Raw genomic sequence first — 26706 nt, forward strand, 5'->3', positions numbered from 1 at the left:
AATGAGCTGCCAGATGAAGTGGTGAATGCGGGCTCACTTTTGACACTTGGACAGGTATATGGATGAGAGGGGTTTGGCCCAGGTGCAGGTCAGTGGAACTAGGCAGAAGAATGGTTCGGCACAGCCAAGAAGGGTCAAAAGGCCTGTTTCTGTGCTGTAACGTTCTATGGAGGGGGAAAGAGGGAGGGAGGAGGCAGAGGAAGAACGCGAGTTGCTCCTCAGAACTGGACCACAAGAGGCGACATGTACTTTCCTGTTTTGTGTCTCAGTAATTATAACCTTGTCTGCATAATCTTACAAAAACTGCAATCACCAATTTGTCAGAAGTCTGTTTGCCTTAGCCCGTCTCTTTTACAAGCGACTGTCTGGCTTGTTGGTGCCATCGGCAGGCTCCAGCACTGGCAAGCGCTTACAGGGGAAGCGGGGGATCACTGGTGACCTGGCCATAGAGGACAGAGGGTTGTGATCAACGGAGCTGATTACTCCCAAAGGTCTGACACCAGGGGCGTCCCACAGGGTTCTGTACTGGGACCTCTGCTATTTCTATTAGATAACTTGAATGAGAGTGCAGATCTGTAACGTTCTGTCAACCCAGAGCAAAACTTCAATCAGACCCACACCAGGAGCATCATGCACAGTTCCAGTCTGCGTATCCCTGGGTCAGACCCACACCGGGAGCACCGTACACAGTTCCAGTCTCTGTGGCCCTGGGTCAGACCCACACCAGGAGCATCGTGCACAGTTCCAGTCTCCGTGTCCCTGGGTCAGACCCACTCCGGGAGCACTGTGCACAGTTCCAGTCTGCATATCCCTGGGTCAGACCCACACCGGGAGCACCGTGCACAGTTCCAGTCTGCGTATCCCTGGGTCAGACCCACACCTGGAGCACCGTGTACAGTTCCAGTCTCCGTGTCCCTGGGTCAGACCCACTCCGGGAGCACCGTGCACAGTTCCAGTCTCTGTATCCCTGGGTCAGACCCACACCAGGAGCATCGTGCACAGTTCCAGTCTGCGTATCTCTGGGTCAGACCCACACCGGGAGCACCGTGCACAGTTCCCATCTCACATGAAAGCATTTTTGTAGAATGTTATTTGTAATTAATGAAAAACTTGGAAACTATTAGCCAATCCCCATTTATTTGGTTAAATACAAGTGCGTCACTTATTATAAATCATAAAACATTTAAGATTATTTTGTTAATTCACTAATATCACTGGAATTAAACATTGGGTACAGCAATTTAAAATGTGATAGAGATCAGTACATAATTTCTACAAATATAAGTCTCTCCTCACCACCATATATAACCTGTCGTCCCATATTCCATCCCAGCCATGTCAATCCGTCAGCGCTGTTACAGAGGGCACACTGCATTTACATTCTGCCACCAGCTGGGGGTATTTTGGAAGGCAGAGTGAATAAGACAGGTGATAACAGGAGTTGAGTAGCAGTACATAGACAAGGCACACAAACTTTCACGTTAACACCATCACCATTTTTACTGGGCGACTATGCTTGCTGTTATTGGTGGGCAAAGCCTGCAGTTAGCAACAGAATTCGCTGCAGCTCCTTTTGGGGTTTCAATTGGTGCAAGACTACTTGCTAGAGGTCACAAACTGTTGAAGTGGACTCTATACACAGAAGGCTGGTACATCTAGTAGATTCTGTAGATATACATCACATTGTATGCAGCAGATTATAGCAAAATTGACCATCTCCATGGTACTGTACCAAAGACTGGACTGGGCTCTGGACTGCTCTAACATAAAACAGATACCGTAGCCTCCTTTCTCTAATACACACTCACTCTCTCTCTCTCTCACACACACTAATTTTCCCTTACTCACACACACTCTCTCTCACACACACATACTCACTCACACACACACCTCTGACTCTCTCTCTCTCTGGGGAAGCAGCTTTGAAGCTGACCCCCAGAAGCTGGGTTATACCTGGGGACAACCTGAAAGACTGAACCAGGACTGAGGTCTCTGGCGAGCTGCTGTCGGTGGCCTGTGCCCCCAACCAACTAACTATCATTTCACAGTGCTGTACGGAGAGGAATGTCACCAACCTTAACAACATCAGGAGACATAAGCTGAAACAGATTTACAGTCTTTAATCACGATTATTAAAATAAGAATATGTGCAAATAGGAATTTCTAAACAGTGATTTCAACACGCGCGCACGGACACAGCACACCAGGGCAGTCCTGTACAACACAAGGGTCACACATTTCTGCCCCCCCCCCACCCCGAGGAAGACTGATTAGATACTTTGACAGACACGGCACTTGGGAGCTGAACTGATTTTAAACGGGTAACACACACACAGAACGTGTACACACTGGGAAAGTGCTTCTGTCCCTCTCTGTGGGAGATACAGGTTGGCTTTAACACTCCGTTGCTTCTCCTGTGAGGACAGAAGTTCAGAATTAGATGTCTGGCTTAGAGTCCAGTGACATAGTGTCAAGATAACCTCTCCCCCGACATCAGCAGAACGAGATTGCTGGCCACTGACCTCAGGAATGGGGACAGTGTGCACGTTCCCATCTGTGACCACGGTGCCAGGGATCAAGTGTGACGAGGGCTTCGAGTCCCACCAATAGCCCCTCCTGGCCCAACACTCACCAATGAACTTTCCTCAGAAGATGAAGAGAGTAGGCACTTCCCCACTGACCCCCAACAATCTTTACAGAAGCGGCTGGGGGCATCGCAGCTCGATAGGGCAACTGCTCTGCCCGAGACCGCAAGGAACAGCAGAGAGCCACAGACATCACGGAAACCAGCCTCCCCTCCACGGACTCCGTCTACGCTTCTCGGAATGGCAACCCCACCCACCCGCCCCGGACGTCTCCTCTCCTCCCCACTCCCATCGGGCAGAAGATACTGATAGCATGTACCACCAGGGCAGTTACTACCCGGCTGTTACAGGACGTCTTCACCTCACAATCTATCTTGCACCTTATTGTCCGTCTCTGTAACTGTGACACTGCATTCAGCTTTCCTCGGTACTACCTCGATGAACTGAGTAATCTGTCTGGGTGGCACACAGATCACTGTGTCTCGGCCCACGTGCCCACAATAACCAGATCACTGGTAGCCGAGACTCTTCGTGACAGACAAACCACCACCCCCCCCCCCCACCCCGTGTGCCAGTGCCCCGGGTTGGCAAGGACCCAGCAGTACCCAGCTAAGCAAGGCGCACCCTCTCCCCGATCTGCAGCCCACTGGACACCCCCACCCCCTCGCCCAGCGCAGCCCCCTACCTGCATGAAGGAGATGCTGCGCTGTTGGAACTCCACTGTTTGAGCGACTCCTGCAGAGAGGCGGTGGGGGGGGGGGGGCAGACAGGGGAGTGGGGGACAGGGGGTCGGGAGGAGGGGGGTCAAAGAGGGAGGGCAGGGGAGGAGAGTTGGGGGAGACAATGTGAGTTACTATCCCAGGCACTGTAATACTAGGAACACAGTACAGGACGTCACAGGAACAGACCCTACACGTACACACAGAAACACAAACATACACACGCAAACACACACACATCCACACACACAGAAACGCAAACACACACAACATATATCCACACACACACAGAAACGCAAACATACACACATCCAGACACACACACACACATCCAGACACACATATCCACACACCCATACACACACACACCCAGAGACACACACAGAAACACACACACATCCACACACAGAAATGCAAACACTCACACACACACACACACACACCCAGACACACAAACACGCATCCATACACTCAGACACAGAAACGCAAACACACACACATTGACACACACACACACACACAACCACACACCCAGAGACACACACACACACAGACAGACACACACAGAAATGCAAACACACACACACACAGGTCCAGAAACACACACACACACACCCAGAGACACACACACATCCAGACACAGACACACAGAAACGCAAACACACACACCCCGAGACACACACACATACACACACCCAGACAGACACACACACACATCCACACACCAAAACACACACACACACACACCCAGAAACACACTCACACACACACACTTACCTTTTCTTCTGGTTGAACTTGCATCTGCACTTGCCAGCTATAGAACAAAGATAAAACTGTTATCAGATCAGATAACATCAGGGGCAAAGTTAACAACGGAGCTTCCTCAACTTAGTCCAAATCAGTACAGTGGTTCAAAGAACACCACCACTCCCTCCCTTCGCCCCCTCACTCCCTCTCTCCACGTCATCTCATCACACCCTCCCTCCCCTCACACACTCCCTCCACAGCATCCCATCACACACTCCCGGGGTCAGACACAGAGTGAATCTCCCTCCACACCGTCCCATCACACACTCCCGGGGTCAGACACAGAGTGAAGCTCCTTCCACACCGTCCCATCACACACTCCCGGGGTCAGACACAGGGTGAAGCTCCCTCCACACTGTCCCATCACACACTCCCGGGATCAGACACAGAGTGAATCTCCCTCCACACCGTCCCATCACACACTCCCGGGGTCAGACAGAGTGAAGCTCCCTCCACACCGTCAAAACACACACTCCCGGGGTCAGACACAGAGTGAAACTCCCTCCACACCATCCCATCACACACTCCCGGGGTCAGACACAGAGTGAATTTCCCTCCACACCATCCCATCACACACTCCAGGGGTCAGACAGAGTGAAGCTCCCTCCACACTGTCCCATCACACACTCCCGGGGTCAGACACAGAGTGAATTTCCCTCCACACTGTCCCATCACACACTCCCGGGGTCAGACACAGGGTGAAGCTCCCTCCACACCGTCCCATCACACACTCCCGGGGTCAGACACAGAGTGAAACTCCCTCCACACCGTCCCATCACACACTCCCGGGCTCAGGCACAGAGTGAAGCTCCCTCCACACTGTCCCATCACACACTCCCGGGGTCAGACACAGAGTGAATTTCCCTCCACACTGTCCCATCTCACACTCCCGGGGTCAGACACAGAGTGAAACTCCCTCCACACCGTCCCATCTCACACTCCCGGGGTCAGACACAGAGTGAATCTCCCTCCACACCGTCCCATCACACACTCCCGGGCTCAGGCACAGAGTGAAGCTCCCTCCACACCGTCCCATCACACACTCCCGGGGTCAGACACAGAGTGAAGCTCTCCCCACACTGTCCCATCACACACTCCCGTGGTCAGACACAGAGTGAAACTCCCTCCACACCGTCCCATCACACACTCCCGGGGTCAGACAGAGTGAAGCTCCCTCCACACTGTCCCATCACACACTCCCGGGGTCAGACACAGAGTGAATTTTCCTCCACACTGTCCCATCTCACACTCCCGGGGTCAGACACAGAGTGAAACTCCCTCCACACTGTCCCATCACACACTCCCGGGGTCAGACACAGAGTGAACCTCCCTCCACACCGTCCCATCACACACTCCCGGGGTCAGACACAGAGTGAAACTCCCTCCACACCATCCCATCACACAATCCCGGGGTCAGACACAGGGTGAAGCTCCCTCCACACCGTCCCATCACACACTCCCGGGGTCAGACACATAGTGAAACTCCCTCCACACCGTCCCATCACACACTCCCGGGCTCAGGCACAGAGTGAAGCTCCCTCCACACCGTCCCATCACACACTCCCGGGGTCAGACACAGGGTGAAACTCTCCCCACACTGTCCCATCACACACTCCCGGGGTCAGACACAGAGTGAAACTCCCTCCACACCATCCCATCACACACTCCCGGGGTCAGACACAGAGTGAATTTCCCTCCACACCATCCCATCACACACTCCAGGGGTCAGACAGAGTGAAGCTCCCTCCACACTGTCCCATCACACACTCCCGGGGTCAGACACAGAGTGAATTTCCCTCCACACTGTCCCATCACACACTCCCGGGGTCAGACACAGGGTGAAGCTCCCTCCACACCATCCCATCACACACTCCCGGGGTCAGACACAGAGTGAAACTCCCTCCACACCGTCCCATCACACATTCCCGGGCTCAGGCACAGAGTGAAGCTCCCTCCACACTGTCCCATCACACACTCCCGGGGTCAGACACAGAGTGAATTTCCCTCCACACTGTCCCATCTCACACTCCCGGGGTCAGACACAGAGTGAAACTCCCTCCACACCGTCCCATCTCACACTCCCGGGGTCAGACACAGAGTGAATCTCCCTCCACACCGTCCCATCACACACTCCCGGGCTCAGGCACAGAGTGAAGCTCCCTCCACACCGTCCCATCACACACTCCCGGGGTCAGACACAGAGTGAAGCTCCCTCCAGACCGTCCCATCACTCACTCCCAGGGTCAGACACAGAGTGAATCTCCCTCCACACCGTCCCATCACACACTCCCGGGGTCAGACACAGAGTGAAACTCCCTCCACACCGTCCCATCACACACTCCCGGGGTCAGGCACAGAGTGAAGCTCCCTCCACACCGTCCCATCACACACTCCCGGGGTCAGACACAGAGTGAAACTCCCTCCACACCGTCCCATCACACACTCCCGGGGTCAGACACAGAGTGAAGCTCCCTCCACACCATCCCATCACACACTCCCGGGGTCAGACACAGAGTGAAGCTCCCTCCACACCGTCCCATCGCTCATTCCCGGGGTCAGACACAGAGTGAAGCTCCCTTCACACCGTCCCATCACACACTCCCGGGGTCAGGGTCAGAGTGAAGCTCCCTCCACACCGTCCCATCACACACTCCCGGGGTCAGACACAGAGTGAAACTCCCTCCACACCGTCCCATCACACACTCCCGGGGTCAGACACAGAGTGAAGCTCCCTCCACACCGTCCCATCGCTCATTCCCGGGGTCAGACACAGAGTGAAGCTCCCTTCACACCGTCCCATCACACACTCCCGGGGTCAGGGTCAGAGTGAAGCTCCCTCCACACCGTCCCATCACACACTCCCGGGGTCAGACACAGAGTGAAACTCCCTCCACACCGTCCCATCACACACTCCCGGGCTCAGGCACAGAGTGAAGCTCCCTCCACACCGTCCCATCACACACTCCCGGGGTCAGACACAGAGTGAAGCTCCCTCCAGACCGTCCCATCACTCACTCCCAGGGTCAGACACAGAGTGAATCTCCCTCCACACCGTCCCATCACACACTCCCGGGGTCAGACACAGAGTGAAACTCCCTCCACACCGTCCCATCACACACTCCCGGGGTCAGGCACAGAGTGAAGCTCCCTCCACACCGTCCCATCACACACTCCCGGGGTCAGACACAGAGTGAAACTCCCTCCACACCGTCCCATCACACACTCCCGGGGTCAGACACAGAGTGAAGCTCCCTCCACACCATCCCATCACACACTCCCGGGGTCAGACACAGAGTGAAGCTCCCTCCACACCGTCCCATCGCTCATTCCCGGGGTCAGACACAGAGTGAAGCTCCCTTCACACCGTCCCATCACACCCTCCCGACATTGTCGGGGAAACCTTCTCCATCTGTGACCCCCCTGCCCCTACACCCCTCCCTGTCTGTGAATACTCCTGCCCCTGCACCCCTCCTTGTCTCTGTGAGCCCTTCCTGCCCCTACACCCCACCCCAACCCCATGAAACCTTCCTGCCCCTACACCCCTTTTCATCTGTGACCCGCTGTGATCCGTTCACCCCTCTCCCCCTCTGTGACTCCTTCCATCCCCTAAACCCTTCAGCATGTCTGTATCCCCGATGCCCAGGCCTGCAGCTGTCCGGTCCTGCTGTAAGACGAGGCCTTCACCATTGTTTGACATCAGACCCAGGGTGTGTGAACAGGGAGTCTTTGTTGAGGAGGTCTGACTCAGAGAAAGCAGCTGCTCCAGAATCTGGAATCGATTGTGTTTCCCCCACGCCTGCTTCCGTGTGACAGCGACAAAGGGTGTACTGGGGGGAGGGAGGTAGAGTTGAGTGGGCAGGAAGATTGCGGATGAGGTGAAGAGAGGCCGGGACATGAATAAGGAGGCCAGGTCGGGTCGAGTTTCCTTCCAACCCATCAACGTACACCCCCCGCCCCGCAGCAAACCCTGCCAGGGAGGGCTCTGGCCAAGAGGGCTGGGCGTGCGCAGGCCCCGGCCCAGCATGCAGCTCCGAGCACGGTTTAACCGCATTAGCGCCCTTACCCAGCAGAATGACGATGCCGATGGCGCAGAGCACGGCGGCTGCCACCAGCCCAATCACGCGCAGTTTGTAGTAATCTGTGGGTGCAGACAGCACAGTCAGGTGTAGATCGACATTCACCCCCCCCCCCCCCACTTCCTGTACTGGGGTGGCAGGAAAGTGCCCCACGGAGAGGGGAGGGGAAAGAGGGTGTTGGAGAGGGGGTGAGAGGTGGGGAATGGGGCTGAGGGGGGTTGAGAGGGCAGAGGGATGGGGAAGAGGGGTGAGGGAGGAGAGGGGGAGGCAGGAGGAGGGAGGAGTGGAGGGTATGCAGAGAAAGGGAGATGGGGGAGGGGAAGATGTGAGATGAGAAACTCCCCCCCCATCACCCCTATCCGTGACTGATTCTCTGCTGTATTGTCACCACCCCTCCCACGGTGTGTGGCCCCACGCTCGCTACGAGTCTGATCCGACCCAGCCACAGCCCGTTCCCATGAGACAGACTCACCGTAAGTGAAGCGGCTCCCGTTTTTAAATTCTTCTGCAGAGGCAATGGAAGAAGTCAGTACACGTGCAATCTGACACCTCCCCACTGACACCAGGCTGTCCGCCTGTACCCCCCCCACAGTCCACCCCTCCCCACTGACACCAGGCTGTCCGCCTGTACCCCCCCACTCAGTTCACCCCTCCCCACTGACACCAGGCTGTCCGCCTGTACCCCCCACGCTCAGTCCACCCCTCCCTACTGACACCAGGCTGTCCGCCTGTACCCCCCCCCCACAGACACCAGGCTGTCCGCCCGTACCCCCCCATAGACACCAGGCTGTCCACTTGTACCCCCCCGCACAGTCCACCCCTCCCCACTGACACCAGGCTGTCCGCCTGTACCCCCCACGCTCAGTCCACCCCTCCCTACTGACACCAGGCTGTCCGCCTGTACCCCCCCCATGTCAGTCCACCCCTCCCCTCTTCCTTTGCCTCCCCCCCACCCCATGGGGAGGGGAGCCCACATCCCTTGGGGCCAGACTGCATGCGATGGGCAGGGGTCACACCCGCTTCCCACACTCCAAAGTCGACATAGACACAGGTCGTCCGTGGGCTCGGGGTGTGTTCCCGGCAGGAGAGTATTCCGGCCGGAATCACGAGAGTCACTCACCCATATCTGTGGCGTGCACTCCGAGTACGGCTGAGGAAAGAAACGAAGAGCATTAAACTGACACGGAACCTCGGCTCCCACTCCTCCCAACACCCTCTGACTCCAGAACACAACAGCCCCAAATCGTTCACTGTAACACCGGGGTACGGTACCAGTGGGGACGGGTCTGTCACTGTGTAGCACCGGGGTACGGTACCGGTGGGGATGGGTCTGTCACTGTGTAACACTGGGGTACAGTACCGGTGGGGACGGGTCTGTCACTGTAACACCGGGGTACGGTACCAGTGGGGACGGGTCTGTCACTGTATAACACCGGGGTACGGTACCGGTGGGGATGGGCCTGTCACTGTGTAACACCGGGGTATGGTACCAGTGGGGACGGGTCTGTCACTGTATAACACTGGGGTACGGTACCGGTGGGGATGGGTCTGTCACTGTGTAGCACCGGGGTACGGTACCGGTGGGGACGGGTCTATCACTGTAACACCGGGGTACGGTACCAGTGGGGACGGGTCTGTCACTGTGTAACACCGGGGTACAGTACCGGTGGGGACGGGTCTGTCACTGTATAACACTGGGGTACGGTACCGGTGGGGATGGGTCTGTCACTGTATAACACTGGGGTACGGTACCGGTGGGGATGGGTCTGTCACTGTGTAGCACCGGGGTACGGTACCGGTGGGGATGGGTCTGTCACTGTGTAACACCGGGGTACGGGTCTGTCACTGTGTAACACTGGGGTACGGTACCGGTGGGGATGGGTCTGTCACTGTGTAGCACCGGGGTACGGTACCGGTGGGGACGGGTCTGTCACTGTGTAACACCGGGGTACGGTACCGGTGGGGACGGGTCTGTCACTGTGTAACACTGGGGTACGGTACCGGTGGGGACGGGTCTGTCACTGTGTAACACTGGGGTACGGTACCGGTGGGGACGGGTCTGTCACTGCGTAACACTGGGGTACGGTACCGGTGGGGACGGGTCTGTCACTGTGTAGCACTGGGGTACGGTACCGGTGGGGACGGGTCTGTCACTGTGTAACACCGGGGTATGGTACTGGTGGGGATGGGTCCGTCACTGTGTAACACCGAGGTACAGTACTGGTGGGGACAGGTCTGTCACTGTATAACACCGGGGTACGGTACCGGTGGGGATGGGTATGTCACTGTATAACACCGGGGTACGGTACCGGTGGGGATGGGTCTGTCACTGTGTAACACCGGGGTATGGTACCGGTGGGGATGGGTCCATCACTGTGTAAACCCGGGGTACAGTACCGGTGGGGACAGGTCTGTCACTGTATAACACCGGGGTACGGTACCGGTGGGGATGGGTCTGTCACTGTGTAACACCGGGGTACGGTACCGGTGGGGATGGGTCTGTCACTGTATAACACCGGGGTACGGTACCGGTGGGGATGGGTATGTCACTGTATAACACCGGGGTACAGTACCGGTGGGGATGGGTCTGTCACTGTGTAACACCGGGGTACGGTACCGGTGGGGACAGGTCTGTCACTGTGTAACACCGGGGTACGGTACCGGTGGGGATGGGTATGTCACTGTGTAACACCGGGGTACGGTACCGGTGGGGACGGGTCTGTCACTGTGTAACACCGGGGTACGGTACCGGTGGGGACGGGTCTGTCACTGTGTAGCACTGGGGTACGGTACCGGTGGGGACGGGTCTGTCACTGTGTAACACTGGGGTACGGTACCGGTGGGGACGGGTATGTCACTGTATAACACCGGGGTACGGTACCAGTGGGGACGGGTCTGTCACAGTGTAGCACTGGGGTACGGTACCGGTGGGGATGGGTATGTCACTGTATAACACCGGGGTACAGTACCGGTGGGGACGGGTCTGTCACAGTGTAGCACTGGGGTACGGTACCGGTGGGGATGGGTCTGTCACTGTGTAACACCGGGGTACAGTACCGGTGGGGATGGGTCTGTCACTGTGTAGCACTGGGGTACAGTACCGGTGGGGATGGGTCTGTCACAGTGTAGCACTGGGGTACGGTACCGGTGGGGATGGGTCTGTCACTGTGTAACACCGGGGTACAGTACCGGTGGGGATGGGTCTGTCACTGTGTAGCACTGGGGTACAGTACCGGTGGAGATGGGTCTGTCACTGTGTAGCACTGGGGTACGGTACCGGTGGGGATGGGTCTGCCACTGTGTAACACTGGGGTACGGTACCGGTGGGGACGGGTATGTCACTGTGTAACACCGGGGTACAGTACCGGTGGGGATGGGTCTGTCACTGTGTAGCACTGGGGTACAGTACCGGTGGGGATGGGTCTGTCACTGTGTAGCACTGGGGTACGGTACCGGTGGGGATGGGTCTGTCACTGTGTAACACTGGGGTACGGTACCGGTGGGGATGGGTCTGTCACTGTGTAACACTGGGGTACGGTACCGGTGGGGACGGGTCTGTCACTGTGTAACACCGGGGTACGGTACCGGTGGGGACGGGTCTGTCACTGTATAACACCGGGGTACGGTACCGGTGGGGACAGGTCTGTCACTGTATAACACCGGGGTACGGTACCGGTGGGGACGGGTCTGTCACTGTATAACACCGGGGTACGGTACCGGTGGGGATGGGCCTGTCACTGTGTAACACCGGGGTACAGTACCGGTGGGGACGGGTCTGTCACTGTATAACACCGGGGTATGGTACCGGTGGGGACGGGTCTGTCACTGTGTAACACCGGGGTATGGTACCGGTGGGGACGGGTCTGTCACTGTGTCACACCAGGGTATGGTACCGGTGGGGACGGGTCTGTCACTGTGTAACACCGGGGTACGGTACCGGTGGGGACGGGTCTGTCACTGTATAACACCGGGGTACGGTACCGGTGGGGATGGGTCTGTCACTGTGTAACACCGGGGTATGGTACCGGTGGGGACGGGTCTGTCACTGTGTAACACTAGGGTATGGTACCGGTGGGGACGGGTATGTCACTGTATAACACTGGGGTACAGTACCAGTGGGGACGGGTATGTCACTGTATAACACCGGGGTACGGTACCGGTGGGGATGGGTCTGTCACTGTATAACACCGGGGTACGGTACCGGTGGGGACGGGTCTGTCACTGTATAACACCAGGGTACGGTACAAGTGGGGATGGGTCTGTCACTGTGTAACACCGGGGTACGGTACCGGTGGGGACGGGTCTGTCACTGTATAACACCGGGGTACGGTACCGGTGGGGACAGGTCTGTCACTGTATAACACCGGGGTACGGTACCGGTGGGGACGGGTCTGTCACTGTATAACACCGGGGTACGGTACCGGTGGGGATGGGTCTGTCACTGTGTAACACCGGGGTACAGTACCGGTGGGGACGGGTCTGTCACTGTATAACACCGGGGTATGGTACCGGTGGGGACGGGTCTGTCACTGTGTAACACTGGGGTATGGTACCGGTGGGGACGGGTCTGTCACTGTATAACACCGGGGTACGGTACCGTTGGGGACGGGTCTGTCACTGTATAACACCGGGGTACGGTACCGTTGGGGACGGGTCTGTCACTGTATAACACCGGGGTATGGTACCGGTGGGGATGGGTCTGTCACTGTATAACACCGGGGTACGGTACCGGTGGGGATGGGTCTGTCACTGTGTAGCACTGGGGTACGGTACCGGTGGCGATGGGTCTGTCACTGTGTAACACCGGGGTATGGTACCGGTGGGGACAGGTATGTCACTGTATAACACTGGGGTACAGTACCAGTGGGGACGGGTATGTCACTGTATAACACCGGGGTACGGTACCGGTGGGGACGGGTCTGTCTGCGAAACACTGTGACACTAGCTAAAACCTGTCTGAATACGCTGGAGCTCATTGTGTTCCCTATTCGCCCGTTTCCTCGGGAAGATTTGTGATATCTCTACCAGTCTGTGCTTCGGAGCCTTGAATCCTGGCAGGTTCATCCATCCGGCAGGCGGGTGTCTGTCGACAAACTGGATTTACCAAACGGCCTGCAGGCTGGATCCCTCCCCCGGCTGGCTGCTGATGCTGCATCTCGTCGCTGTTTCTCATGCTCACAATCAAGGTCAAAACGCGAGCTGAGCTCTGACTCTCAGTGTTTCCCTCCCTTCTCCACAACAATCCCCCCACAAGCAAATCTTTGTCAGTCCATTACGTGATCCTTCTTGCATCTATTTTCGGTGTGAGGAACTTTCTCCCCGGATCCCCTTTAAATCATCGAGCCCACACCCAAGGCCAGTCCATCGCAGGCAAAACCCTTCCCACCACCAAGCTCATTTACAAAAGACACTGATGTATGAAAGACCCACCATCCAGGCCATCTCAGTACTCCCATCAGGCAGGACCCACACCACCAGATCGTGAACAAGTTATTACCACCGGGCTCCTAAACCGGCTGGTTAACTTCAAACAGTGCTACTCTGAACGCTTCTACAACCTCCACACACTTCGATGGGCTCTTTACAACTCAGGTTCCCAGTATCATTGTCCATTTCCAGTTTGGCTTTTGCCTGTGTTTGTTTTTGGAGAGGTTTTTGTAAGATTTTACTGCATTAATTCCTGCTTATTCTGAGAATAGATCTACCTTGATCTTTGGTTCCCTACCTGAGGGGAGAAGACTGTCTATCTATCCTCACGGAGGAAGGGATGGAGGGATGGATCTATTCCTCTTCTCCGTAAGCCTCTCAGCCTCCTTCGCTCCAGGGAAAGCATATCCGATCTCTCCCCATAACCAGAGTCCTCCAGCCCGGGCAGCGTCCGGTGGGAGTTTGCTCTCACTCCCTGCATTGCCATCGCATTCTTGGCATGAAAACGGTTGGTTGTGTTGTAACATTGACAATATCTACTGCCAGGTGATGTTGGAGCTTCACAAAACCGTGGATCGACCCACCCGGAATATTGTGTTCAGTTCTGGTCACCTCATTATAGGAAGCGTTTGGGAACTTTAGGGAGGGTGCGGAGGAGATTAGAGAGCATGCTTTATGAGGATAGGTTGAGGGAGCAAGGCCTTTTCTGGCTGGGTGATGAGAGGTGACTTGATAAGAGGGGTACATGATGATGAAGAGGAATCAATTGAGTGAACAGCCAGAGAATTTGTTTTCCCCAATGGTTAAGACAGAGGGACATAATTTTAAGGTGTTTGGAGGGAAGACAAGGGGAGATGTCAGAAGTAAGCTTTTTTATTCTACACAGAGAGCAGTGGGTGTGTGGAACTCACTACCGGGGAGGTGGCAGAGGCTGGGACATTAGGGATATTTCGGAGACTCTCAGATAAGCACACGGATGAAAGAAAACAGGAAGTCTACGAGGGAGGGAAGTGCTACATAGATCTTAGAGAAGGTGAACAGGTCAGTATGATACAGAGAGCTAAGGGACCGTACTGTTCGGTATTCTAAATGGACATGGATAGATGGTGCAATCTTTGTAAAGCAGTGTATAGTAAAGCTGCATTCCCTCATTGTGATTCGGGTTTGGTTGCAACCCTTCTCCCTCATTAAGCAGGAAAGAGTGCTGAAGAGTTTTCCAATGTCATTGACAGGAAATGAGTTATGGAGAGTTTGGGACTTTATTCACTGAAGTGTGACCTGAGGTATGTAAAATCACAAGGGGCAGGGACGGGCTGAGTGCCAAGACTTATAGCCCATTAACACCTAGGGGGCACAGCTTGAAGGTGGGAAGGGAGCCTTTCGTAGGAATCCGATGGGGCAACTTTTTCACCCAGAGGACGGCCTGTATGTGGAATGACTTGGCAGAGGAGTTAGTTGAAGCAGGTACGTTAATAATATTGAAAAGACTTGGATAGGGGAAGTTTATAGAGATCAGGGTCAAACAACGCAACTGGGATGAGATTCAACGGGCATTGCCATGGACGAGGTGGTCCAAGGACCCGATTCCTTGTTGTATCACTCTTCACTCCGACCCAATTCCCCACTCCCCCTCCACACCGTCCCATCACACACTCCCGGGGTCAGACACAGAGTGAAGCTCCCTCCACACCATCCCATCACACACTCCCGGGGTCAGACACAGAGTGAAACTCCCTCCACACCGTCCCATCACACTCTCCCGGGGTCAGACACAGAGTGAAGCTCCCTCCACACCGTCCCATCACACACACCCGGGGTCAGACACAGAGTGAAGCTCCCTCCACACCATCCCATCACACACTCCCGGGGTCAGACACAGAGTGAATCTCCCTCCACACCGTCCCATCACACACTCCCAGGGTGAGACACAGAATGAAGCTCCCTCCACACCGTCCCATCACACACTCCTGGGGTCAGACACAGAGTGAAGCTTCCTCCACACCGTCCCATCACACACTCCTGGGGTCAGACACAGAGTGAATCACCCTCCACATCGTCCCATCACACACTCCCGGGGTCAGACACAGAGCGAAACTCCCTCCACACCGTCCCATCACACACTCCCGGGGTCAGACACAGAATGAAGCTCCCTCCACACCGTCCCATCACACACTCCTGGGGTCAGACACAGAGTGAAGCTCCCTCCACACCGTCCCATCACACACTCCCGGGGTCAGACACAGATCTAAGTGTCCACATACTGTACTTCACTTGCTCTCTCATCAACTCCTGGTTCAACTATTGAATCATCTGTGCTCCTGACCTTGAACCCTTTTGCAGAGAAGACCAAATCCACAGGCTATAATTAACTGTCTGCTCTTTCTCAATTACAACCCAAAATTACTCAAACTGAACCGAAGGCAAATTCTTTCCCAATGAACAAACAGTTTTGTCTGGTCTCGATCAATCTCCGGTTGAGTCTCGACTGAACATCGAAGTGCGGTGGCCAATTAGGAGCGGATGGCTGAAGCTTGGAGACTGGAGGACTGTCCACATTGGTGGGGTGGGGAAGGTTCTTGTTTGTCATGCTTTGCTTTCTTGAGTTGTGCTGAACACTTCACCTCTCTTAGATCCCCTACCTTGTACCTTCCGCTGGACAAGAGTCCCACAGACGCACAATCAACGGAATTCCGCCCATCCGTCGCCTCCTTCCCAATCCCTGCTCTCCAAGGGCGGGACCCTCCCAGAATTCCTGACCTCCACCCTGAGGAAGTTTGGGTAACCTTCCTCGTGGCTATGGATGGATTGGTGGGGGGTGGGGGGGGGAAGGAAAGACAGGGATATCTGGGTCACCCTTTAAAGGATGTTTGTTTACTCTCTGTGCATGTCAATCTCAGTACGGGGAGGAGATGACCGCACTGGAGATTCCCCAGGACAAGGAGACAGGAGAGGCTGGGTTTGCTCTCGAAGGTGTAGAGAGGGCTAAGGGGGGTGGGGGGCCTGATAGAGGTGGACAAAACCATTAGGGGCATAAAGAAGGGTAGACGGATGCAACTTTTACCTGGGAGTAGCTTGGTATGGTGACCGTTCTGCTGGTGTGATGGAGGTATGGCTCAGCACCTCACAGAAAATGGCCGCCCCTCCATGGCCTCTGTCCTCACTCTCACACCCTCAGTAAAGCAGCCAGCTCAATCAAACACCCCAGCCACCCCGGACATTCTCTCTTCCCCCCTCTCCCGTCAGACAGAAAATAGAAAAGCCTTAAAGCACGTCCCACCAGGCTCACGGACAGCTTGAGACTAACGCTATTAAATGGTTCCCGAATACAAGAAGTTGGACTCCTGACCTCACAATCTGCCTCGTTACGATCCTGCACCTTATCATTTTCCTGCACTACACTTTCTCTGTAACTGTGACACTTTATTCTGCAGTCTCTGGACTCCGTCTAATCTTCCCACTGCCCCTGCCGACATAAACAAAACCCTACTCTGAGTTCCCTCTCCTCCCCTCTCCCATCGACCGATTCTACCCTGGGGGTAGAATCACAATCTTTAACAGACACTTGGGACAGGTGCGCGGATAAGAAAGGTTTGGCGGGATTTAGGTCAAATATTGGCAGATGTGTTCAGCTCAGGTAGGGACGTACAAATTGGGCCAAAGAGCCTGTTAACGTGCAGTCCAGCTCAAACCTTTGCGGGGAACAGACACAGCTCCAACCCCACCGCCCCCTCTCTCCACCCCCAGTACTTCCCATTCCCCGGGCCCCACCCACCCCTCTGCTCTCTGGCGGTGAGTGGGCACAGGTTCCGGTTTTAAAACAGATGATCGTGATGGGGCAGGAGTGCACAGCAAGGTCCCAGCAGATCCACTCTCCCCGCCCAACCTCAGTGTGAGTGATGGCAGGTGGGGAGGGGGTAGGGTGAAGTTCCTCCCCGCTTTCCCCACCCTTCCCCCTGCCTTTGATGGGTGTCACCTCCCTCTGAGGGCATTCCCTGCCTGCCTGCCTGCCGCCTCCAGAGGCTACAATCCCGAGCTCCGAAATCTCCGGACTTCACAATGTCTGTTCCAACCTCCCCGCACAGAACAAGGCCATTCAGCCCATCTAGCCTGCTCCACCATTCCATCTGATACAGTATCCATCTCACCCTCATTCCCCTGACCGCTTGTAACCTTTGAAGCCCCGACAGAGCAAGAACCGATCAAACCCCTGCCTCAAATGCACCCAGTGACTCGGCCTTCAGCGACAAATTCCACAGATTCACCGAACAGCCTCCCTGAGCAAATCGAATCCCCGAGAGGCCATTCTACCCACAGGGTGCATACTGGACCTCAGACCAGCCCCACAGCAATGCAGATTTTGCCTTTGACCTTTCCTCCTGTACAAGGTGAACGGCCTATGGCGGGTTGCATGTCTATCCTGGGCAAGGAAGGGATCCGCTGACTTCCTTAGGGGCCTCATTAAGTTGTAAAAGGCATCAGGTGCACCAATTGTTTCTCTTGACCATAAAACCAGGGCCCAGAGCCAAGTGTTTTTCCACAAGTCCCAAGGTTAACGTTCCTCAGAGCACCAAGGCCTGTCGAAACCCTCCCTCCCAAGTCCCTCACAGCCCAGCCCGCCGACCCGCCTCAAGAGGTGCTGGGTCAGGGTGTTTCAGGACTGTTGTCAGAGGGTGGGGTTCTAGGGTTGGAGCAATTTAGGGCCTAAGTGGCCGAAGAGAGGTTTAAGGAGGTCACAGAGGGTGTAGGGACCCGAGGGTGTCACAGAGGCAGAGAGGGGTGGGGCTCACAGAGATGTGGATGGGGGGGAGTGAGAGACAGGCGGGGGAGTGAGAGACAGGCGGGGCGGGGGTGTGAGAGAGGCGGGGGGGGGGGGAGTGTGAGAGACAGGCGGGGGGGGGGGGGGTGGTGACAGGAACACAGGAGGGGAGAGACGGGAGCTGAGGGGAGAGACGGGGTAACGGGACGTTTGTGGAGGGACCGAGGGGGAAAGAGTCGCCCACATCACCAGACGAACAGCCCCAAAGCAAGAAGAATAAAGTCGGTATCTCACCAGCCACGAGAACCACGATGCCAGCCGGCGCTCCCAACATGGTGTCCTGGGTCCAAAAAGGAGAGGTATCACCGAGACGGAAGCCTTCCCCCCCTGACCGTGACCCGGCCAAGGTCACACACTCGCCGCCCTCGCCCGCCCAACGCCCCCAGATAGAGCAAAGTTTCACAACTTTCCCCGCGCCCTCCCACCCTCCAAAACTCCCACCACATCGACCCCTCCCCCCACCAAGGAGTGAACCGAATTGTAAGAGGCGCCTAACCCTACTCCCAAGAGGCAGTGATCGGGCGAGTACTGTAATGGCTTGTAAGCTTAAAATATTCCAGGCATTTTCCATTGGGAAAACACACAGACACACACGCACACGCACTCTCTCTCTCGCTCACACTCGTAGCACCGATCCGGGTAATAGTTACTCCGAAATCCCTCGGAAATGCGATTACGAACTGATTTTTGTATCTCACTGTTCTACACACCCGAAAAATATTCAAAACAGCCCACGGATCCCAAAAATAAACAGGACGTGAAGAAAATGGTTCCCTTATAAAATATAGGCCCCAGACGGGGAAAAAAAACAAGACGCAAAAATCAGGCTCGATTCCAGATGTAGGCGCAACAGGGTTTAAAACTTACGAAAATATGTTTGCTCCGGCCAACACGGGAGGGGGTGGGGAGAAGCAAGATTTTAAACTCGCAGCGAAGAGAGGGAGACGATAGTGCGATCAACAGTTCTGCTCGACAAACGCTCTCACCCACACCCAAAGCGGAGAGGCGGGGACGAGGGACGGAGAGAGGGAGGGAGGGAGATTAACCCTTTGTGTGCAACGTTTACAACGCGGTTCATTCCGCCTATGCAGCCATCCTCTCGATTTCCACGGTTTCGCTCGCTTTTCACCGCGCTGCGTGTAGTTTTGGATTAAATTATAACATTGGCAGTGGGGAAGGCCACTTGGCCCATTAAATTTGTCCTGCCGTGCGAGGGGAGAGGGAACCCAGCGCCGATATACTCTCTGACCCGCAGCGCGGTGCTCCCTCCCGCTGAGAAGAGCGTCTCCTCCGCCCCTCCTACAGCGCGGGGCTCCCTCTTCACCGCCCCTCCCACAAGATTCAAAAGCATATGTTTCCAGGGACCGCCGATGTACAGTTCTCACCCCCTTCCCCGAGTTCCGAAACCTGTTGAAAAGAATACTTCCAATGGTGACGCTCTCTGCGCCCCCGCCGCCTCCTTTCCGTCGCCAATCCGACTCCATTCTCCGGGATTAGACAAGCCATAAAATCTCCCTGGGAGACGGTTACAGGCCGGGATCTCATCCAGCGGTTCGGGGGGTTCATACATAGTAACAGATCCCCGATTTAACTCAGCGGGTCAGAGTTAAATATCGAATATCAGATCCCCGGGAGTGGGTTACAGGCTGGGATCTAATCCATGGGCTTGGGGGTTATATCCAGAACAACGGATCCCCGGGAGTGGGTTACAGGCTGGGATCTAATCCATGGGCTTGGGGGTTATATCCAGAACAACGGATCCCCGGGAGTGGGTTACAGGCTGGGATCTAATCCATGGGCTTGGGGGTTATATCCAGAACAACGGATCCCCGGGAGTGGGTTACAGGCTGGGATCTAATCCATGGGCTTGGGGGTTATATCCAGAACAACGGATCCCCGGGAGTGGGTTATCGGCTGGGATTTAATCCAGTGTGGTTATATATAGAAGAATAGGAGCCTGCGAATGGGATCTCATGCAGGGGTTTAGGGTTTATATGTAGAATAACAGATCACTGAGCTGGTTTGCTGACTGAGATCCAGGTGTTGGGGTCTGTGGGGGGGGGTATATATAGAATAACCAGGGAGAGTTACAAATCCGGTTTGCTTTCAATATTTAATGTTGTCTAAATCTGTGTCACTGTAATTGAAGATTGTGTAGTTACCAGTCCGTCAGGTTAGACTTGTCAGGTACGCGGTGCCTCTAACATTTAACGCCCTTGCTTAACCTCCGTTTTAAATATACCCATTGACTCTCTGCGAAATCACCCGGCTGTGTTCTCTCCTGATCCTGGAGCGCTGGGAGAATCACTGATGATACGGTGAGGAAGAGAGATTGTGAAATCACTTGTTAATTTATTGAGATACGGCGCGCCGCCAAGCTACCCCCAATCACGGGGCATGATCCCGCAGAGAACCTACACATTCTGGGGGGGGGGGGGAAGGAATTGAACCCCGAGCAGCGCCGCCCCAAACAACATTCAGTCGACAGTCCGGGTGAGCTGTAGTACTGGGCCGCCTTCCATCGCCGAGTTCCCAGGCCAGGAAAGGCGCAACAGGGAGACGGACCCATCAAGGAGCGTGTGTCCCCCATTTGCCCCTTGTATCCGACAGTGGGGAACCCGGAAAACATGACAGCACGGTATTGTGATAACACGGACAACAGCAGTGGTCCCCGGGCGTGTAACCTTCAGAATCACGGGCATGTCGCGAAATGCGTCGCTCCGCGGCAGCACTACAGCGCAAAACATAAAAAACCGTACTTTGTGATCGAGTCAGGTTTATTTAACGCGTACATGGAAAGATACAGTGAAATACGTCACTGCGTTTACAACCAGCTCAGCCCAGGATATGCTGGGGGGTGTTGAACACCACGTTCTCCTTCATCGTTCAACAGACAGACTCGGGGAAGAACGAAAGCAGCAGGGATGGGAAAGATTGAACTCGAGGAGCCGAAATGGGGCCGTTTAACCTCTCGATCACGATCCCTCTCAACACCTTTCGGCTGTCTTCCCTCTGTAACATTTGGCGCCCTGACCAAGCAACAGCTTAACCGACTTGGCCGCCTGTGGCATTGAACTCCGAGACCCTCGGGGTCTCTCTTCCACCCACCAGGAACGCTGCACACACAGGACCTTTAGCATGGTCAAAGATCCCACCCCCAGACAGTTCAACATCTCTTTGACGCCCCCTCCCCCACCACCATTAAGCTGGCGACTCCATGGCGTCGGGACAAACACCTAAACTCCCGGGTCCGCCCAGGTCCGTGATGGGGAGAGGGGGCAACAGTGGGGTGAGGGGATCACGGGGGGGAAGGTAGGGGGTGAGGGGGTCAGAGAGGGGGCAACAGTGGGGTGAGGGGATCACGGGGGGAAGGTAGGGGGTGAGGGGATCAGAGAGGGGGCAACAGTGGGGTGAGGGGATCACGGGAGGGAAAGTAGGGGGTGAGGGGATCAGAGAGGTGGCAACAGTGGGGTGAGGGGATCACGGGGGGAAGGTAGGGGGTGAGGGGATCAGAGGGGGACGTAGGGGGGTGAGGGGATCACGGGGGGAACATAGGGGGGTGAGGGGATCAGAGAGGGGGAACAGTGGGGTGAGGGGATCACAGGGGAAGGTAGGGGGTGAGGGGATCAGAGAGGGGGAACATAGGGGGTGAGGGGCTCACAGAGGGGGAAACGGGTGAGGGGATCAGAGGGGGACGTAGGGGGTGAGGGGATCAGAGGGGGACGTAGGGGGGTGAGGGGATCACAGAGGGAGGAACATAGGGAAGGGAAGAGAATCACAAGGGGTGTCCGACAAAGGAGAGGAATCACTGATTGGGAGGGGTGTAGGGGGCATAGTAGTCACAGAGATGGGGAGGGGTTTAGAGGTGGGAAGATTCACACCCCACCACACAGAGTGACCCCCAATGATCAGAGAGTATCCCAGTAAAAGTTCCCATTCTGGGAAAACACCCTGGCAGGAACAACACCACACACAGGCAAACAGTTTAATACTAAAATTTCTTTTCTTTTTGAAACAATAACATTTTTTAAAAAATCAGTTTGAAAAATATATAGTTCACGCACAGTGCAATTCCCGGTGAATTACTGTGGTCTCGTTCAGAGACAGGGAAGTAATTTGTGCAAATACAATCATCACCCAGTTCATACCACACACTTGCGCATGAGAAATATTAATGAATAAATGTGCTGCGATAGTTATTGAGGAAGTTGTGCAAACAAATCTCCGTAATTAGTTCCAAACCTGTGGTTTTTGGGTGCTCGATAAAAAACTAGCCTGTGTGTGACTGCAAACAATGGCGTGTGACCGTGTGTACAGACAAGTCTGCCCCCATCGCCCTCACATCCATCATCAAAAATCCCCATCGTCTCACAGCCCCCAGGTAGAGAACCAGGTTCAAGAACAGCTACTTCCCTTTCAACCATTCGGTTCCTGAAGTCACTTTTACAAAGGATTTTGTAGTGTTGCAGGTGAACGGGAAACTATGGAGCCATGAGGAAGGAGCTGGCCAAAGTTGACTGGACGGATAGCCTAGCAGAAAAGACAGTGGAACAGCAATGGCAGATAAATCAGTTCATCCCCCAGAGAAGGAAGGATTCAAAGGGGGGAAGGGGCCACAGTGGTTGACAAAGGAAGTCAGAGATTGCATAGCATTAAAAAAAAAGGAACTATGACAGAGCTAAGGTGAGTGGGAGGACAGATGTTTGGGAAGTTTTTAAAGGAACAACAGAACTTAACTAAAAAGACAATACGGGGAGAAAAAATGAGGTACGAACGCAAGCTAGCCAGGAATATAAAGGAAGATAGCAAAAGCTTTTTTAGGTATGTGAAGAGAAAGAAGATAGTTAAGAACAATGTTGGGCCCTTGAAGAATGAATTGGGTGAAATTGTTATGGGAAACAGAGAAATGGCAGAAGAATTTAATGTGTCTTCACGAAGGAAGGAAGACACAAGCAATCTCCCAGTTGTATGGATGGGCCAAGGACATAGGGTAACAGAGGAAATGAAACAGATTGACATTCGGAAGGAAACGGTGATGAGAAGATTGATGGGACTGAAGCCTGACAAATCCCCAGGTCCAGATGGTCTGCACCCTAGGGTACTAAAAGAGGTGGCCCTGGAAATTGTGGATGCATTGGTAATCATTTTCCAATGTTCCTTAGATTCAAGATCAGTTCCTGAGGATTGGAGAATGGCTAATGTTATCCCACTTTTTAAGAAAAGAGGGAGGGAGAAAACAGAGAACTATCGACCTGTCAGCCTGACATCAGTAGTGGGGAAGATGCTAGAGTCCATTATTAAGGATGAAATAGTGGCATATCTAGATAGCAGTGATAGGATTGGGCCGAGCCAGCTTGGATTTACCAAGGGTAAATCATGCTTGACTAATCTGTTGGAGTTTTTCGAGGATGTAACCTGGAAGTTAGACGGGGGAGATCCAGTGGATGTAGTGTACCTCGATTTTCAGAAGGCATTTGATAAGGTCCCACATAGAAGATTGGTGGGTAAAATCAAAGCTCAGGGCATTGGGGGGGGGAGGCATTGACATGGATAGAAAACTGGTTGGCAGATAGAAAGCAAAGGGTAGCGGTGAATGGGTGTTTCTCAGAATGGCAGGTGGTGACTAGTGGGGTGCCACAGGGCTCGGTATTGGGACCACAGCTGTTTACCATTTACATTAACAATTTGGATGAAGGCATAGAAAATAACATGAGCAAGTTTGCTGATGATACTAAGCTGGGTGGCAGTGTGACATGTGATGAGGATGTTAGGAGAATTCAGGGTGACTTGGATAGGCTGGGTGAGTGGGCATATACTTGGCAGATGGCTTTTAATGTGAATAAGTGTGAGGTTATCCACTTTGGGAGTAAGAACAGGAAGGCAGATTATTATCTGAATGGTGTAGAGTTAGGTAAGGGAGAAATACAAAGAGATCTCGGAGTCCTTGTTCATCAGTCACTGAAGGTGAATGAGCAAGTGCAGCAGGCAGTGAAGGCGGCTAATGGAATGTTGGCCTTTATTACAAAGGGAATTGAGTACAAAAGCAAGGAAATCCTCTTGCATTTGTACAGAGCCCTGGTGAGACCACACCTGGAGTATTGTGTACGGTTTTGGTCTCCAGGGTTAAGGAAGGACATTCTGGCTGTCGAGGAAGTGCAGCGTAGATTCATGAGGTTAATTCCTGGGATGTCTGGACTGTCTTACACGGAGAGGTTAGAGAGACTTGGCTTGTACACACTGGAATTAAGGAGATTGAGAGGGGATCTGATTGAAACATATAAGATTATTAAGGGATTGGACATAGAGGCAGGAAATATGTTCCAGATGCTGGGAGAGTCCAGTACCAGAGGGCATGGTTTGAGAATAAGGGGTAGGTCATTTAGGACAAACTTCTTCTCCCAGAGAGTTGTGGGGGTCTGGAATGCACTGCCTCAGAAGGTAGTGGAGGCCAATTATCTGGATGCTTTCAAGAAGGAGCTAGATAGGTATCTTATGGATAGGGGAATCAAGGGATATGGGGACAAGGCAGGAACCGGGTATTGATAGTAGTTGATCAGCCATGATCTCAAAATGGTGGTGCAGGCTCGAAGGGCCGAATGGTCTACTTCTGCACCTATTGTCTATTGATTTTTGTTCTAATTGTGTCCTTGCAAAAACTGTGACTAACGTACATTTATCATTTCCTCATGGCTATTGCATCTCTGACAGCCTCTGCACCTGTATGCATGGGAGCTAGTTCACCAGCCCAAAACGCTGACTGTCCCTCTGCCTCAAGCTGCCACCTCACCTGCTGAGCAATTCCAGCATTGCACTGAGTTCATACTTCAGATTAGTGTAATAATTTACGTTTAAATTGTTCCCATTACAGGAAGAATTGGTTCCTCCACCCCCCCCCCACACACACAACCCCTCACGAGGGGACGAATCACACACTCACTCCATCACTGGGGTCGAGCCGTTCACAGTCTCTCTCACACACACTCCATCACTGGGGTCGAGCCGTTCACAGTCTCTCACACACACTCCATCACTGGGTTCGAGCCGTTCACAGTCTCTCACACACACTCCATCACTGGGTTCGAGCCGTTCACAGTCTCTCACACACACTCCATCACTGGGGTCGAGCCGTTCACAGTCTCTCTCACACACACTCACTCCATCACTGGGTTCGAGCCGTTCACAGTCTCTCACACACACACACACTCCATCACTGGGTTCGAGCCGTTCACAGATTCTCACACACTCACTCCATCACTGGGGTCGAGCCGTTCACAGTCTCTCACACACACTCCATCACTGGGTTCGAGCCGTTCACAGTCTCTCACACACACTCCATCACTGGGTTCGAGCCGTTCACAGTCTCTCACACACACTCCATCACTGGGGTCGAGCCGTTCACAGTCTCTCACACACACACACTCCATCACTGGGGTCGAGCCGTTCACAGTCTCTCACACGCTCACTCCATCACTGGGGTCGAGCCGTTCACAGTCTCTCTCACACACTCCATCACTGGGGTCGAGCCGTTCACAGTCTCTCTCACACACTCCATCACTGGGGTCGAGCCGTTCACAGTCTCTCACACACACTCACTCCATCACTGGGGTCGAGCCGTTCACAGTCTCTCTCACACACACTCCATCACTGGGGTCGAGCCGTTCACAGTCTCTCACACACACTCCATCACTGGGTTCGAGCCGTTCACAGTCTCTCACACACACTCCATCACTGGGTTCGAGCCGTTCACAGTCTCTCACACACACTCTATCACTGGGGTCGAGCCGTTCACAGTCTCTCTCACACACACTCACTCCATCACTGGGTTCGAGCCGTTCACAGATTCTCACACACTCACTCCATCACTGGGGTCGAGCCGTTCACAGTCTCTCACACGCACTGCATCACTGGGGTCGAGCCGTTCACAGTCTCTCACACTCACTGCATCACTGGGGTCGAGCCGTTCACAGTCTCTCACACACACACTCACTCCATCACTGGGTTCGAGCCGTTCACAGTCTCTCACACTCACTGCATCACTGGGGTCGAGCCGTTCACAGTCTCTCTCACACACACTCCATCACTGGGGTCGAGCCGTTCACAGTCTCTCACACTCACTGCATCACTGGGGTCGAGCCGTTCACAGTCTCTCACACACACACTCCATCACTGGGGTCGAGCCGTTCACAGTCTCTCACACTCACTGCATCACTGGGGTCGAGCCGTTCACAGTCTCTCACACTCACTGCATCACTGGGGTCGAGCCGTTCACAGTCTCT

General features: G+C 54.5%; 1 protein-coding gene across 2 annotated transcripts in view; it reads right to left on the reverse strand.

Annotated features, from left to right (window-relative positions):
- Window positions 1-1118: 1118 nt before the first annotated feature.
- LOC132385392 (serine protease hepsin-like) overlaps window positions 1119-26706 on the reverse strand; it is a 43790-nt gene continuing 18202 nt past the window's right edge. For both annotated transcript variants that reach the window (XM_059957433.1, XM_059957434.1), the window contains 7 exons: window positions 18665-18710; window positions 9308-9337; window positions 8660-8692; window positions 8175-8249; window positions 4082-4118; window positions 3271-3320; window positions 1119-2414 (listed from right to left, as the gene is read on the reverse strand). In XM_059957433.1, coding sequence (XP_059813416.1) covers window positions 2395-2414; window positions 3271-3320; window positions 4082-4118; window positions 8175-8249; window positions 8660-8692; window positions 9308-9337; window positions 18665-18710 — 291 coding nt within the window. In that variant the 3' untranslated portion in view covers window positions 1119-2394. The remainder of the gene's footprint in view (window positions 2415-3270; window positions 3321-4081; window positions 4119-8174; window positions 8250-8659; window positions 8693-9307; window positions 9338-18664; window positions 18711-26706) is intronic.

The sequence above is a fragment of the Hypanus sabinus genome (genome assembly GCF_030144855.1).
Source record: "Hypanus sabinus isolate sHypSab1 chromosome 1 unlocalized genomic scaffold, sHypSab1.hap1 SUPER_1_unloc_2, whole genome shotgun sequence".
NCBI lineage: Eukaryota > Metazoa > Chordata > Chondrichthyes > Myliobatiformes > Dasyatidae > Hypanus > Hypanus sabinus.